The sequence below is a fragment of the Oryzias latipes genome, chromosome 21 (assembly GCF_002234675.1).
Source record: "Oryzias latipes chromosome 21, ASM223467v1".
NCBI lineage: Eukaryota > Metazoa > Chordata > Actinopteri > Beloniformes > Adrianichthyidae > Oryzias > Oryzias latipes.
In genome coordinates this window covers 18,298,567-18,316,299 of record NC_019879.2, presented here as the reverse complement: position 1 = coordinate 18,316,299, position 17,733 = coordinate 18,298,567, and the positions used below count along the sequence as shown (strand labels likewise).

Genomic DNA, 17,733 nt, shown 5'->3' with positions numbered 1-17,733 from the left:
TTCAGTGGCTGCTGCTGTGATTTGTATCTCTGTGGGGACGCAGCAAATATCAGGAGCCTGCTCGCTGCAGAAAAACCGGGAGAGAGAGATGTTTAGCCTCAAAACATTTTCAACAAAAAAGTAGAATATAAGAGTATCATCCCAGAGCTTCCCAAAACACAGTTATAAGGAGAAAAGTTGAATAAAACTAGGACTTTAATGAATCAAAAAAATGGTTTTGTAGTGAAATGTATGTCTTTAATGCAATAGTAGAGGTCTTTAATCCGATTGATTACATTGGAACATAGTTGTAACAAAATGACATTTAGTTTGGAGTATCTTTCTTTGAGTTTGCTATAATGAAAGGAGGCTAAGTTGTATGAAAATGCTTTTTTTTCTGTTTATATGTTTTCATCTGTGTGTCTGTCTCCTGTTGCAGGCGGCAGGGATGAGCAGGAGGGTCTTGCAGCTGTCCGACGGATCTGTGAAGAGGACAAGGAGGCCAAAGGTAACAAATTAGAAGCACACAAATGCTTCTGCAGAAGTGAGTTTGTTTAAATAAGGGACAGTTTGTGCCGTTGCCTTGTGATTCTAAAATAAGATAGAAGGCAATGGAAATCTTGCAGTATTGAACATCTTTGCTGTAGTCGTTCTGCTGATGCATGAGCTGCAAAGGATCATCAGACTCGTAGTGTCTTGTCTGCAGCACCATCCCTTTTTGAAATGAAACAAAAAAAAACTTCAACAAGAAGATATAAAAGAGAGAAAACAGGAATTCAAGAAGTCAAAGTAACAGTAGAAAAGGGCAAGAGAATAATAATAATAATAATAATAATAATAATAATAATAATAATACATTTTATTTCAACCGCCTTTCAGGTCACCCAAGGTCGCTGTACAAGGTTAAAAATAAGAAAAACATCAATAAGAAATGAACAGAGCAAAACATGAATAAACATAAATGTTAGGAGTGATTAGAAACAAAATAATTAGAAACTCCCTTTTACATTTTAGTACACTAACTTTTACCTTTTACCACATTAATGGCTTAAACTCGATTCACTATGTATTATCATCTCAAAATTATATTACACTCCAGACAGAGCACAACCAAGACTATTGTCTCGCAAACATTCCTTTAACATCCTCCCTTTTCATCTTTGTGTGTTCTGGTGTATGCGTTCTGGCAAATGTCTGTGATAACCTCAGAGATCTGACACTTTAGGTGCTCTGACCTTCGAACATCTAGCCTGCAACAGTCTGTGGGTGGGTTTTTCACACCATGATCCATCGAATGAGGTTCTGAATATGCAAATGCAAAGTATATATACCCAGTCTTTTTCTGAGCTCCTTTGTTCGGACTTTGAATGCACCATGTTCAATTGTCTGTAACCCTGCGTGCAAATCTGTGGTCTTTGTGCGGAGTAAACCTACAAAAGCTAAGTTTTGTCTCTGAGTCATTATTCATTATTTCTGTGTGCAGGAAACTGAAGGGATCGAACCAGCCTAATTTCATTATCTTACAGTCCTGTTTAGAATCTCCAGTTTCCTCACAATAAAGATAAACATCAATAAGACATGAAAAACAGGATAGAAAAACAGACAAATGAAGTTGTGTGAACTGAATGGATTAACTGTATGATTGTTTGAAGAGATGAGTATTGAGTTTGGATTTGAACAGTGGCAGAGAGTTGCGTAGTATTGCGTAGATCGGGAGGAAGAGAATTCCATAGCTGGGGGGCGGAGCGACTGAAAGCTCTGGAGTGCGTTGAAGGTTATGAGGAGAATCTTGAAACTAATCCTTTGTTTTATGGGAAGCCAGTGTAAGTTTTGGAGAATTGGTGTGATGTGGTGGGATAGCGGAGTCCTGGTGATGATGCGGGCTGTTACTAATATGAGATTGGAAAAATGTAAACAGACCTGAGAAAAGAAGAGATTCATAAAGCAGGTGATAGAAATAAAAAAGACAAACGATAGTGGAGATTAATTACTCCATCGGCTAAGGCTTACGGGTTTTCTGTAACCTTACGGTTGAGAAATGGAACCGGCTGACCTTCACTGCGCCGTAAATTCCACCAGAGCGCCACGACAAACGCGTCTTACATAAGTTATCTTTATTTTCTTGTGCCAAACAGCCATCAGGTTTTACTACATTGCATGTAATTCCTTTCCTCATAAAAAGATCTGCAGTCACACGGAGCACTTTGGATTTTTGCTGATATTTATGTCACAAATTAGACGATAAACTCAACCTTCTGCTGTAAAATCCTAAAATGGTTATTTCTGGTGTTTGAAATGGCCACGCTTGTGATTAGCACTCCACATTCTGATTAAAGGTGTTTGCACGCGGTCAGGTTTGATGGTCACGGTGACTGGACAGCTTTATCAGTGACATTTGGTCACCGCTCTTTGATTGTCACGCATTGATTAAACCCTTAAAAGCCAATCAGTCTCTAAAGTGACATGTTTTCATTTTTAGCGTGTTCAAATTGGGTTTGGGGATCCGTGAGGATGGAAGCAGACTCCAAGCGGCATTCCATCCCGCTACTCTCTACTAGGGTTTGCTGATAGATGTACTGATTGACTGCAATGTTGACACTTTAAACCTGCTTTTGCAGAATAGATTTGACTTGACTATTGTAGCTTGAGTTTGAATAGACTGAACTCATTTCTACTATTGCCCGTCTATTTCTTCCTTATTCTGGAATCAGCGCTTTGCCTTTAGTTCATTTTTCTTCCTAAAATGAGGATAAAGTTTTTCTGAAGTGAGCGACCTTGGGAGCATTTCGGGCAGTCAACTCAGGCAGGCTTTTACTTAGGCCACTCCCCTAGGGCGGGTCAGTTAATCAACTCACCTGTGCAGCATCCTATTTAAGTCCAGGTGTGTAAGTTGTTCATCCTTCTTTACTGCAGCACTGCGTTCTTTGTCCCACCCTCCTCCCCGGCTTCCACCTGTGAGCTCCGTTAGGGGTAGTTATTACCCAAAAGTTTATAGAAATTTATCTCATGGGATTGCACAGAGTCTTATGCCAAACTAAAGGAATGTGAAATGTCAACTAAAAGAATGTGTAATGCCAATGATAAAGGAATGAGAACTGGCAACTAAGAGGAATGTGAACTAAGAGGAATGGGAAATGCTAACTTAGAGGAATGGGAAATGCTAACTTAGAGGAATGGGAAATGCTAACTTAGAGGAATGGGAAATGCTAACTTAGAGGAATGGGAAATGCATACTTAGAGGAATGGGAAATGCTAACTTGGAAGAATGCGAAATGCTAATTTGGAGGAATGCGGAATGCTAACTTAAAGGAATGCTGAATGCTAACTTAAAGGAAAGTGAATGTCAAAGAATGTGAAAGCAACAAAGAATGTGAAAGCAAAACTAAAAGATGTGAAAACAAAATTATTACTACTCCATAAGTTGTCTGACTGAAATGAAGCCTAAACCTTCAATATATTAGGTTTTTTTTTTAAATGTGACATAATCTCACAAAGAATTGATTGAAGAGTTTCCAAGGATTTTACAAAAATTTGAAACAAAGAAGATTTAGAAAAGATGTCTGCTCTCTTTTGTTTTTACAGAACACTTAGGGGGCCTGTCACTGCATTTTTAATTTTCCTCGTAATTCTGCATTCTGCTGTGGAACAGAGAATATCAATTGTTGCTGTGTTGTGCATGAAGAATTTGTCCTTCTGACTGAATACAATATTTGAGCTGCTAAGCTGTTTGTAGCCCAACTCCTTTTCCATGCACCACACATTTTCAGCGGAAGACAGATCAGGACTGTAGGCGAGCCAGTGGAGCACGAACACGCTGTGCCTGTGAAGCAGTGTCGTTGTAAATCATGTAGAAGGACATCTGGCATCAAAAACCCAAGGACATCAAAGATGTATGTCATTTTTAAAGTGTCACATCTTAGCATAAAGGGCATCGTCCCTCAAACAGAAGTCATGCTATGGACACTGACACCCTCTCATTCAATCAAACCATCCCGTCTGGGAGGGTCTTTCTCCTTTTGGCTGCTTAAGACCTGATTTCCGTTTGTGAAATGCAGGACGACATGAAGATCCATCTGATCGCCAAATATCTGACATATGTCGTTTTGTCTGTGGCAGTGGCATTTCAGAAGAGATTGAAATAAAAGTTTTTATGAATGATTTTCTACATGTGTTGAGGCAGTTTTTGGATGCAGCTGCAGGCTTGTTTTCTAGATGATGTCTTTGTCACTTGCTTATGTTCATCACAGAGCCAAAATGTCATAAATCTGTGAAATTGTAGTCTTGGACCCCTTTTTTAAAACAGAAATATATATACCGGTAGAAGAAAGAATAAAGGGGAAAAATGATCAAAATACCCCCACATAGAAGAATCACTGCTAATTTGCCGTTTTGAAAACCATCATTTCAATTAATTAAAATTGTAATTTTTTGAACCTATTCTGTTTTAAATTACAAATTCCATTGGAATCTTCACAAACGAATTTCCATTTAAAAAAAGCTATTAAGTGTTAGCACAATTGTTGTATGTTTCACATTAGGGTTCTTTATAAAGTTTGTACAAAAAAAAAAACACAACAAAAAAAACCCAGAAGGGAAACACAGGTAAGTTAGATGGTAAGTAACTGGTTTTATTTGTTAGCTTGGCTTGGAGTTGTGGCATGGCTGGAGGTTCTGGCGTGATTAGGTTTCTTGGCGTAGCGGGACATCTGACTCAGGTGACACTCGTGAATGATAGTCCTGAGGCAGGAGAGCAAAGGTTAGCAAAAGGTAGGGATGGCCCGTAACTTGGACACGGACGCTTCGGCGCGTGTTTCACCTTCATGAAGCAGAGCGCTTCGGCACAATGTTTCGGGGCGTGTGTCAACTAGCGCAGATCACGTGGTTGATGACGTATGAAGCGCCAAATGTATTGTTTGGTCGAACCACGGTTCAGATGTCACTTGCAGTAGCGGTTCTAGGCACGGGCCGTCCGGGCGGTGGCCTGGGGCGGAAAACTGAAGGGGGCGGCACCGGCAGCTCAGCCCTTGTAAAATATTATATGCACCACTATTGGTTTTCTTATGTCACAGTTTGTGAGTTTGTAACAGCCTGAACCTGGCCGCGCCGCCGCCCCGCAGCTGCGCTCTCCTGTCTTTGAGAAGTAGACACAAATGTGTGTGAAGAAGGAGAAGGGAGGGGGCGCGGGGTGAGCACGGAGCGCCGCCGCGTTTGCGCATGCGCAAACCCTGGCTGGCTCATCTTTCAGAGGAGGCGACGGTCGCGGGCTTGATAAAAAAAATAAAAGTAATGTAGCGAATCAGCGCCCCTGGCTGTAGCTGCACGCGCTCCTGCTGAAAATGTGTGAAGAAAGGGGGGGGGGGCTGCGGGGAATCAGTTCAATTGTGGGACGCTTCCAAATTAAGAGGCTAGGTGGGGACAAGGGCGGGGGTTTGAATCTACTTTATAAAACCTTTTTATAAGTCAGTCATAAGGTGACATTCTATAACCTACATTTTAATAAAGGTATAAAAAATATATTCTTCTTTTTTGGGTTAATTTTATGTGAAATGCCCAAATGAAAAAATGGCAACACAAAACAATGCTGTCACTAAGGTGACAGGTGGTTCAGTCGACGGACTTGATGCCTTCTTCGTGACGTGAGGACATTTATGCCAAACAAACGCCAAAAACATCTAAAATATGGAGAAGAAAAGGTCAAAGCCATCTGGTGCCCAATTTAGAAAGAAAAGAAAAGAAGAAGAGGAGAAAAGAGATAAAGAAAAGGGGAAGCCCTCAAAGCTTGATGCATGTTTTTTCTAAAACATGCATCAAGCCCGTTCTATCAAGCCCAAATGTTGCAAATAGCGTCATTTTTTATTTATTTTTTAGATTTTATTCTTAAAAATTTGCTCTGCCTTAACTTGTAACATTAGTTATGATTCATGTGTCTGTCTGCTCTGCTGTAACACAACGGTTTTGTTGTGTTTTGCTGTTGTATACTAGTTCATAATGTTAAAAAAGCTGTGATGGTTACACAGCATGCTGCTGCTGCCATAAGATGCTAATGGGGCAAATAATTTGAGATTGGTCATTAATTTAATAATCATTTGTGGCAGCCTAAACGTTTTCACAATGTGTTTTTGACATTTAACTGGGGATTTAGGGGTTAATTTTGAGCCTGCATATGAAGTTTATTTTTTATTTGTTTTACAAATGTTGTGTTATATTTTTAGCCAATAGAATTTCCATAAATCTGTAGGTAGTTTTTAAAAATGAATATTTACCATTTACTGCAACTCTATGGGGACAAAACATAATGTAACAGGTCATAACTAAAAATGTGCCAATCAAAGGATTGAAGACGGAAAACATGAGCATGTCGGAAAACATGTTAGTTGACAAAGACAAAGTTCTGTTGTGACTATGGCGCCTGGGGAGGGTCTCGCCCGGGGAGTAATTCAGGGTAGAACCGCCACTGGTCACTTGTGTTCGAACGGTTGGGCACGCTATTCTCTAGAAATACGAAATGAATCCCGAACGTTTCCCGATTAGTTGTATTGTTTCCCCTGTATCGGAATTAGCGTCAGTTCATTGCACTTTACCATGACTCCTGGCAAAAACGTACTGTGGCTCAGAATCGTTTCAACTCGGTTTCTCCTAATAAAAGAATATGCTACGAACGTTGTTTATAAAAAAATACTTCAATAAATCTATGATGGCAAAGCAAACCAGCATCAGTGGAGATAGCTCCAAGGAAAAGTCAACGGGGTTTGCATCCAAAGGTCCGGAGTTCTAGACCAGTGTTTCACTATTTTTTTTCTTTTTGCTTTGCGGTTATTTTCTTCATGTGATGTGTATTTTGCTGTGTCACATGTTGTGTTGTATTTTTGATCATCAGTAACAACATTGTTTTGTTTTAAGTTTTTTCATCATCATTTCCACATTGAAGTGTTACAAGGAGCTTAGTTGAAGCTTATGATATACGTCCAGTCCACCACTAGATGCCGCTGTTCTGTGTGGTGTCAAAGCCCTGAATGGGTGGTTCATTTTCCTGGCACAATTACATGAACCACAACGGATGCTTCTTGGGGCTTCTATTCCCATCCCTAGCAAAAGGCAAATGCATAGGAGCGAGACATTAGCACAGGAGACCAGATTAAGCTCCATAAGGGGCAACGAACTGGCGATGAATGCTGGAGCTGGATCTCCTTAAGAAGAGCTGGAGGTTGATGAGGTGACCACAGCTGTTATGAGTCAGGAGCAGAGGGCGGAGGGGGAGGAGAGACTGCCAGAGGCACCATGACAAAAAGCAACATATAAATATGAGAAAACTTGATTTCTGATTAGGTGTCTGTGTTTAACTGATTGCATATATTTCTATTGAAACCAATTATTATATTTCAATCATTTCATAATTGGCTGGTAAAGTCCTGGTTTTGTCACTGAAGGTGGTAATTTCATGATTTTTGTATCGTTTTTCTCTTTAAATGTAAAATGACGTTGCATTTTTCTACCTAAATAATCGTTCAACTGTTTCTCATACAGATCGTTCAAAAGAGGTTAGCTTGAATCGCACATTCAGCATCCATTCCCATATAGTGAAATAGCATGGAGTATTTAATAGTTTCATGGAGAGCTGTGCAGGTTGTTTATACATTGAGAATGTATGTTTTTTGTCACCCCTGTGGATTTTTAGAACTCCCAACAATGTTGTTTCCAAAAAAACTTTGTTTTTGCCACTTTAAATTTCTGTGGCACAGAAAAAAAATTAACCAATATTCCTAAACTATCTCACATGCTGCCAGTATTCCCAAATTACCTCATAAGCTGTACTTCTTTCAGTGTGAGCAACTTAAAATTCCATAGTGACAATTGTTTTGACATGAGTGTTTGTCATCTCCAGTAGCTATTTTAATTTGATCTTTATTTATTTATAATTGCACCAGATCTCATGGAAATCAACTGAAGGAAGCACTCAGATGTGTTTGTTTAAAATTTGTAGGGGAATTAATCATTTTTTCTGATTGGTTAAATATCATCACTGCTCAATGCAAAGCTAGCGGTTGTTTGCATTGCTGAAGGCACTACCTGCTGTCTGCTGGCAAATAGCAGCAACGGCTGCCTTGTAGCTGGTGTCATAGAAGTCGATTTCCCTGGATGATGATGCCGTGAAAGAATTGATTACTTCTTTTGTAATTGGCAGGCAGTGAGGCATAGGGCGACAAGAGGGGGTGTCTGCCTGCCAGATGCTTGTGCACTGAATAAAAATGTATTAATGCGTGTGCGTTCTTAGTTTGGTTAAAATGAGCAAAGTAATAGATTCTCATTACAATGTGAAGCAGGAACTTTTGACATCTCTGTCCAAATGTCCTTTTGGCATTCCTCCCAGTGTGTGTGTGTGTGTGTGTGTGTGTGTTCTTGCACTTACTGCTTACTGAGGACCAGCGTGAGTTTTTAACCAACAAAGTGAGGTCAATTTCTGGAAGTGAGGACATTTGCCGGTTCTCACTTTTTTTTTGATTGAAAACTGCTCTACTTTGCCCATAGATGCCTCCCTCTCATTTTCCCAGAAGTCCCCACTTTTGGCCAAAAGTGCATTTTTTTCACCTGAATTTTCACACAGACTTTGCTCATGATCTCCCCCTACAGTTTTTTTAGGCACTGCTGTTGTAAAAGCGTACTTTGGGGCCAACTACAGGTCTAATCGGGAATTACATCAAGATGGTCCATTAACTGAAAATGGCATCTCTAGAAAAGCATGCTTTGCTTAATATTTAATAGTTTAAAAATAATATATATATATAATATATATATATATAAAATATATATTTTTTAAAAATATACCTAATGTGACTCAGTTTTAAAATTAAAATCTAAAGATTTATTAAATATCGCTAATTTTTTAATTAAATCGCTAATGTAATGTATCCTCTTTACACTTCTTGCATGGGGTTTCACATACATTATTATTATTATTATTATTGGTATTCATACTGTAAAATTTAAGAAATTTTGTAAGCATCTTTTAGACATTGTATATTAGAAGAGGAGGTACAGGACTGCATTTTGCACTATTGACAAAAGAGACTTAGTGGCCCAGCCAGTGCTAAAAGAAGCCAGTGGTCAAATTGGTTGAGACTTCTAAAACAGGTCATTTGTTGTAAATATCTGTTGTCATATTCTTCAAGAGTGCTTTTTGATCATATCAAAACCATTTCACATATTTTGATTTAGTTCCTCAGTAAATACATAGCATTGATTCATAAATTGGTTGATGTGAACTGATTAACGTTTACAACTATTTTCATTATTAGAGCTCATTGTGGGAAAGAGGATAGATACACCATAATAGGGAGATAATCCTTAACAGAGCATTATCTTTACAAATAAGTGGTTTAGAAACAGTGTCATCAGTCAGAAGCTTCAACAGATTTCCTGCGATGGGGATCAGTGTTTCCTTCAGACCCGACCAGAAGAGTCTCCACAAGTCTACAAGAGATCCTTTCTGTTCAGAGCAATAAACTGTTAGAATATATCAAATTACTGAAGCAAATCATTTTCTATTAGGAATTAAAAATAATTTTTCCATTTTTTTTTAATCTGAATTGACCACTGACCAATAAGTCTGGACACTTTTAACAATTATAAGTATGAAGTGTTAATAAATGCATGATAAATGCATAATTTTTTAATAATAATAATTCATTTTATTAATCAGGTGCCTTTTTTCGAACTCAAGGTCGCCGAAAAGGGATAAAAGCACAGATTTAAAAGACGTTAAGTTTAAAGTTTAAAAAGAATATGCAGTCCAGTCAGGAAGAGTAGACTAGTCTGAAAAGGTGAGTTTTGAGGCTGGAGATGAAGAGAGGGAGTGAGTCCATAATCCGGAGGTCGGGGAGGAGGGGTTCCAGAGTTGTGGGGCAGAGCAACTAAATGCCCATTTCTCCACAAGGTGAGCACTTTGGATAACAAGTTGAGGGGAGGATGACGACCCAAGGGAGTGGGTGGGAGTTAAAACTTGAGGGAGATCTGAGAGTTGGGGGGGGGGGGGGGGGGTATGAATGGTTTTGTAGATTAGAAGGAGGATTTTGTAGGTGATCCAGTGGGGGACATGTAGCCAGTGAAGCTGCTTGAGTATGGGTGTGATATGATGGATCGGGGAGCACTGTATGATGATGCAGGCAGTATAGTTTTGAACTACTTGAAGTTTGTGGGGAGTTTTTTGCGGGAGTCTTTACCTAAGTGAATTACAACAATCCAGACGAAATGTAATGAAGCTGTGAGCCAGTATAGCAGTGGAATGAGGGCTGAGGGTAGGGCGACGACAGTCGGTGTTCCAGAAGTAGAATTGAGCTGTCTGAGTGACGTTAATGTGAAAAGTGAAGCAAAGAGGACTGTCCATGATGACACTCAGGCACTTAACTTGAAGGGGAGGGGAAGATGAGGGAGTTGTCAAAAGGGATTATGTTATTTATTTTACTTAGACTGGACTTGGTGCCTACAAGTAAAAGTTCTTTTTACTGCTGTTTAGTTTGGGGAAATTGGATGTGAACCAGGGTTTTATTGAAATAAATAAAATAAGTGAAAAAGGTTGCGATGGTGTTGCAGAAATCCGAGCTGAACAGGTGAGGAGGAAGTAAATTTGGAGGTTCTGTTATCTTTGAGAGTATAGAGACATGGGTTTTGGAGTTTCCTTCACTTGAGTTTACTAAGCTGGAGTAATATGTAGATTTGGCATTGGGAATTGAGTCTTTGTAGAGGAGAAGGAGTACGTGTCTTTATGGGTATAGAGGCCGCTTTTAGAGTCTTTCCAGTTGGCGTCCACTTGATTTTAGTTTCCTGAGGGTGGAAGTAAACCAGGGGGCAGTTACATTGAAAGAGACAGTTCTAGTTTTAAGGGGGGCATTAATGTTTAGAAGATTAAGGTTGTGATTATTGTAGTACGAAATAAGTTCATAAAGTGTATGAAGACTGGCATGAGCCATCATGTAAAATACCCTGAGGTGGGGTTTGAACCTGGGTCTCCCCAAACAAGGTCAGTAATATCTGCAACTGAACTATAGTTAAGAATATGGAGATGTTTAAGGGGCACCCTATTATAGTGGTGCAAAATGTGTCAAAATGTTTTCAACTTTTGATTATTAAAAAGTAAATAAAATAAACTAAAGTATATAAGCAAATGGAAATTGTAACAATTCCCTCTGCACTCCCGCAGAAAAACACAGATAAGCAATTAAATACTAAGTTGATTAAATGTGCGAGTAAAAAATGTAAACATAATGGTCAAAAACAAATCAGCTGTCTCAAATGTATCAACAATAATAACCCCACCCTCCACCCTCAAGCAGTTCATTAAGCAAAATATACTCCACCATATATACACCACCATTCACTTTGTAAATTTGGAAATACCGCTCATAAATAAACAAAATAAACAGACTTGATCTCACCATCTTCTTTCCAAGTCTGTGAATTTTGTATCCAATGGGAAGGAAAAAAGTGAAGGAAAAAAAAATGCAATAACCCATTCACAGAGAGAACTACAAAAACTTAATCCAGTGGTGTAAAGCTTGTATTGGAATGGGACGTCAAGCATAATCCTAAAACACTGCTAACAATCTCAGCCAAACATTTTTAATTTGCCCAGGCTTCCTGTTTCTGGTCATCTGGTCTTTTAAGCTCCGCCCCCTTGATGATCCATGGCAGGCTTCTTAAAGGTGCAGCTGATCTTGTCCACAGGATCAAGACCATAATACCCTGTTATACTTATTGTGGTTGTATTTCTTGAACTTGTCAAAAACATGTTTGATATGGTAGCAAATTTAATAGATAATCAACATATTTGCCCTTTGTAAGGTTGTACAAAAACAAATGTTTATTTTTTTTAAACCCACCCCCTACATTTTCAAACTGATTTCTGAAACCTTTTATTTGACTTGTGAAAATGTAAAATAGGGTTGTTGTTGTAAATTTCCACCTGCTAAGTATAATTTGTTCAGGCACTGCTGTGAATTACTCTCTGTTTAGTACATTCTGTTCAGGCGTGTATCTGGACGAGCAAGGTCCTAAGGAAAAAACAGAGGGAGGGAGGGGAGCAGGCAGGCTACATGTGGCAAGGCTGTGAGCTCTGTAAAAACTGAAGATAAAAGTTTAAACCGCTCATCTGTCCTGTGCTCTCTGATCAGAGTCCTGACGCGGATGTCCCAGTCCTAGGAATATAGTGCCTCCTTTATTCAACATTATTTATTTATCACATTTTTCACACTCAGACCATCTACGACCAGGTCCAGTCAAAAACTGCAGGACCTGAATTGTTTCAACCCTTTATTAAATTGTGTCTAAGATAGTAAATAACCTATAAAACGCAAAAAAGCAAGTGCCTTAGAGATACAAATGTATATTTTAGTCTAACAGTTTGCACAACAACTCATTGTTCCTTTGTATAGAGTTTAAATTTGCCAGAAAAATAATTATAAATCCCCTTCGAAAATATCTGGAGACTTGATAAGGAGTTTTAGGTTTGATGACTTCTGAGAAATACCTGCTGAGCCTCCCCCTCCTCCACCATTCAATTAATGGTCGACCAAAAATCAGCCAATCAGAGTGCTGCGGCACACAGTGAGGTCAGGAGTTCAAGTAGTTTGCCACAAACTGGAGAGAACAACGTTTAGAGAGAAGATGGACCACATCTATCTATCGACCGATAAATAGATAGCAATTAATTGAACGGTGGAGAGGGGTTTGGCCCAGCAGGTTGATCTGCTAATTCAAGAATGCTGAAATCTCATGAATCTCATGATATTTTCCAAGATCATCACATTAAAACTTTACAGTAAAAAAAGTGACTTAATTACGTACAGTAGCTTCTTTCCCTATCAATAGCTGTTTAACATGCACAAAATAAAGAGTAAAATTGTATTCCATTAACCCACATTAGATAGTGAATGAAGGAACTGTAGCTGTTAGGGTTGTGCCGATGGACGATATCATCGTCCATCGTGATGGGTGACTGACATCCCGATGGAGAGACCACCATCGTGATGCCACGCCCCCGCCACGTTGCGCGTCGACATCATAAGCCGCGGTTACATGTACAAAATATCTTGATGGGATCAATGGTCGGATTAGAATCCAACCGTGTACATGGGCCCAGAAAAATGTTTTCAGAATAAAAAAACGTTCACTAAGGTCACAATTTCGGTCGGAATAAATCATTCGCACACGCGCAGTATTCGCACATGCGCAGTTTGAAAACCGGAAGAGGATACAACTTCCGCCGAGCGGCTTTTTTTCCAAACTTTATTGAAGGTAACAATTCAATACAAAACGATAACAGCGGCGAGCAGCTATATACATTGACATGTCAGCTCGGTAAAATACGAGACGATCTTCTAAACGTGCTTTTAATAATGTTACGGTTATTATCAAACACCTGTTCGCTCATCATTTGAATTTTAATCCGTGTGGTCAGTGCTTTTTCTGAACGTAGCCAGGATTAGCAGTATGCTAACACGGGCTAACAACATTAGCTTTGGGTGGCGCTGCACGTAAACGTGTAAGAATAACATCAGCCTTTATTTAGTCGGGACACGACTGGAAACACAAATCCACGTGATTGATTGAATGTTTTCTAAGGACTGAGCGAAATTTCTGCTTTGAAGCTCAAACCGCTGTGTGTCTGCTGACGATCTGAACTGTGCTCAGACACACGTTTAGACCCGGTTCTGAGTTTGATAACTCGTACCCCTAGAGCTGCGGGACGGATCGCAGTCTTAAATCTCCCACACATACCGCTCATGTACCCATCAAACATAAAGCTGTAAATCCGCCCTCCGCCGGTCCACTTCGCTAGTTAAGTGCAGGAGCGGACCACTTTTTTTCTATTTTGCTTGTTATTTTTTCTGTTAAAGTCACTTCCCTCAGTTTATACTGGATCATCGCGGATTAACCATTAGTTGGGAAATAAAATGAAAAAAGCAAAATAAGGAATAGCAGTTATATAAGAACGAAAAATGTAAAAATACCCCCCCCCCCCCGACGATGTCATCGTCCATCCCGATGGTTGACAGCAAACATCGTCAACGGCCAAATTAGGGGACATCGCCCAACCCTAGTAGCTGTGTTTACATGGACAAAAGAAATTGGAATCAACGCCTGATAAGAATAAAAATGCGTCATGTAAACACGCCAAATACTCTGACCCGATCAGACTCATTCGGATAAAAATTTCCTTTAGATAGGTGGGTTATGCCAATTGCATACAAACAATTAATTACTATTGTGGTTCACTTCTGCACTGGCTTTTACGTCGTGCAAAGACGGTGTGGCGCTCCAGAGGAGGCTTTGGAGCGCAAAGAGGACCGACTGGCTGCTCTGAGTTTGCTAACCATGTCTCTGAGCAGAGCAGACAGACTCACAGCTTCTTATGTGTGAGCAGGGAAAAGTGCTTTGTTACCGTGTGCACTGCACACTGTCATGCTCTGCATGATCGAGCTGCCGGACTCAGGAAAACTGTGTCTCCCAGGGGAACTGTGTCTCAGAGCAGAGGAGCGGCTTTGAGATGGTGTGTGAGCTGGTGGAGGTGGCACTTGAATTAAGAAATTTCACTACGCACAGTCCTGAGAAACCGTGCAAAGAATCATGTGGATTTGTGTTACCATTCGTGTCCAGACAAAATAATGGCTGATGTTATTCCCACATATTTAAGTGCAGCCAAGAAGCACATTGTGGCATTGACCGCATAGGTTTTAAGTACATCCTAGGCTAAATGCTGTTAGCACGTACTAACCTAATCCTAACCCTTCTTCTGGGTCTGTGCTTCCAAGAATAAAGCACTGGCTGCACATAATAAAATGGCCCTTAATTAAAATCACAACAATAATAAAAGAATGTTTAGAAGATCATCTTGCTCTATGCTGCAGTTTTGTTTGTTTACAACGGAACTCCAATTTCTTCTTCTACAGTCGTTTACATTATTACGGTAATTGACAGTTCTGCTCATGTCAAAATGATTTATTCCGATCAAAAATGTGGCATAGGTAAACGATTGTTATTATCAGATAAAGTTTTTCTGGTCCCATGTACATTACATGTACATAGGCTCATGTTCATATGTAATACGATTTCAGATCCAATCAAAGACATTTTGCACGTGTAACCCAAGCTAGTATTGGACTGAGAGTGACTCAGAAGCAGCCCCTTTACCCTTACTCTTTATATATATTTATTACTTACTTAGGCCTACATTTTTTAATGTCTGTCTGTCTGTCTGTCTCTCTATGTATCTGTCTGTCTGACTATATATCTATCTATCTGACCATATATCTGTATGTCTATCTCTATCTCAGGGTTGCTCATTACGTCGATCGCGATCGACGGGTCTATCTTCAAGGACATGAGGGTAGATCGCAGACCACCAAAGATAAATAAAAAATATATTTCTAAATAATCAGTCAGAAAATCAAAATCCTCCAAGAAGTATGGGACTTGATTGACATGCAGAACAGCCAATCGAACAACCTCTGATACATATGTCACTGCACATACGTCTCCTCCTGCTGCCTGCTCCACAGTTCCCCCCTGATGGACCTGAGCTCACAGAGGAAGCAGTTTTTTCCGCGGCACACGCTTCCAACGGTGCCAGCAGTCCTTTAGAAATGCCATGCTCCCCCCAAAACACGGTTTACAGCATGTTCATGTTCCTTCTTCCTGATATTTCCATCGCTTGGCACTGCCACATCCACCACAACGGCTTTCATCCGTTCTTTATCCACCACTACAATGTCTGGTTGGTTCGCCATTACCATCCTAGCAGTCTGGATCTGGAAGTCCCACTGGATCTTTGCCCTCTAATTCTCTATCACCTTTGGAGGTTTCTCCCATTTTGACCTTGGGGTTTCCAGTCCATATTCTGCACACATGTTCCTGTATATTATTCCAGCCACTTGATTGTGGCGCACCATGTATGCTTTCCCAGTCAACATCTTACACCCTGAAGTTATGTGCTGGATTGCTTCAGGCGCCTCTTTGCACAGCCTACACCGTGGGTCTGGTCTGGTGTGGTAGATCTACACCTTGGGTCTTGTCTGGTGTGGTAGATCTGAGCCTCTATGGCTCTGCTGCTCAGAGCTTTTTCCTGAGCTGCCAGGATGAGTGCTTCAGTGCTGTCCTGTAGGCCAGCCCTTTCTAGCCATTGGGAGGACTTCTTGATGTCAGCCACTTCAGTTATTGTCCGGTGGTACATCCCATGCAGGGGTTTGTCCTCCCATGAGGATCTGTCCTCCAGCACTGTATCCTCTGCTCTCCATTGCCTGAGACATTCACTGAGCACACTGTCAGTTGGGGCCTTGAGCTTGATGTACTCATGCATCTTGGATGTTTCATCCTGGATAGTGGCTTCTACGCTCACTAGTCTTCGGTCTTCTTCCTTGCAGCTAGCATACAGTCTCAGGGTGCTGGATTTGGGATGGAACCCTCCATGCATGGTGAGGAGCTTTCATGTTTTAACATCCGTGGTCTGTATCTCTTCCTTTGGCCATCTTATTATTCCTGCAGGGTATCTGATAAATGGCAGTGCGTAGCTGTTTATTGCCTGGGTCTTATTTTTGCCATTGTGCTGGCTTCTAAGTAAGACCTATAGAGGTTCAGATCTACCACACCAGACCAGAACCAAGGTGTAGGCTGTGCAAAGAGGTGCCTGAAACAATCCAGCACATAACTGCAGGGTGTAAGATGTTGGCAGGTAAAGCATACATGGAGCGCCACAATCAAGTGGCTGGAATAATATACAGGAACATGTGTGCAGAATATGAACTGGAAACCCCAAGGTCAAAATGGGAAACAGCCCCGAAGGTGGTAGAGAATGAGAGGGCAAAGATCCAGTGGGACTTCCAGATCCAGACTGATAGAATGGTAATGGCGAACCAACCAGACATTGTAGTGGTGGATAAAGAACAGAGCTAAGCCCTTGGGGTGGACGCGGCAGTGCCAAGCGATGGGAACATCAGGAAGAAGGAGCATGAGAAACTGGAGAAATACCAGGGACTCAGAGAAGAACTGGAGAAAGCACGGAAAGTGAAGGTGACAGTGGTGCCTGTGGTAATTGGAGCACTGGGGACAGTAACCCCCAAGCTGGAGGAGTGGCTACAACAGACACCTGGAAACACCTCAGACCTCTCAGTCTAGAAAAGTGCAGTGCTAGGAACAGCTAGAATACTGCGCAGAACCCTCAAGCTCCCAGGCCTCTGGTAGAGGACCCGAGCTTGAGTGAAAAACCACCTACGGAAGGGTGAAAGGGGCAATTTTTTATATATATATATATTCTCTCATTTGCCAAATAAATGTGATCACCCCTGATCTATTTAATTTGAAAAGATAAAAAAGGCCAACAATATCTGGAGACTCAGTGAGGAATTATCAAAAAGTGTTATGTACTAATATTTCAAAATACTATATTTATTAAACTGTATTTTAGTCTCAAAATAATTATATATATATATATATATATATATATATATATATATATATATATATATATATATATATATATATATATATATATATATATATATATACATACAGTGATCCCTCGCTATCATGCGGTTTACTTTTCATGGTTTCGCTATTTCACGGTTTTGCATTGTGCATGGTGTTCTGCATGCTGATTGGCTCAAAAGTCACTCCGCTTCTTCTCTATCTGTGCGTCAATAAAATTGCAGTATAATATGTACATGTACGTAAAACAGCTTGCCAAATTTACATTACGTACGTGCAAAT

At 40.3% G+C, this 17,733-nt stretch overlaps 1 protein-coding gene across 2 annotated transcripts in view; it reads left to right on the top strand.

Moving 5' to 3' along the window:
- Positions 1–17,733, top strand: part of LOC105356811 (dehydrogenase/reductase SDR family member on chromosome X-like) — a 65,843-nt gene that overhangs the window by 24,512 nt on the left and 23,598 nt on the right. For both annotated transcript variants that reach the window (XM_023950584.1, XM_023950583.1), the window contains exon 3: positions 419–487. In XM_023950584.1, the coding sequence (XP_023806352.1) occupies positions 419–487 (69 nt within the window). The remainder of the gene's footprint in view (positions 1–418; positions 488–17,733) is intronic.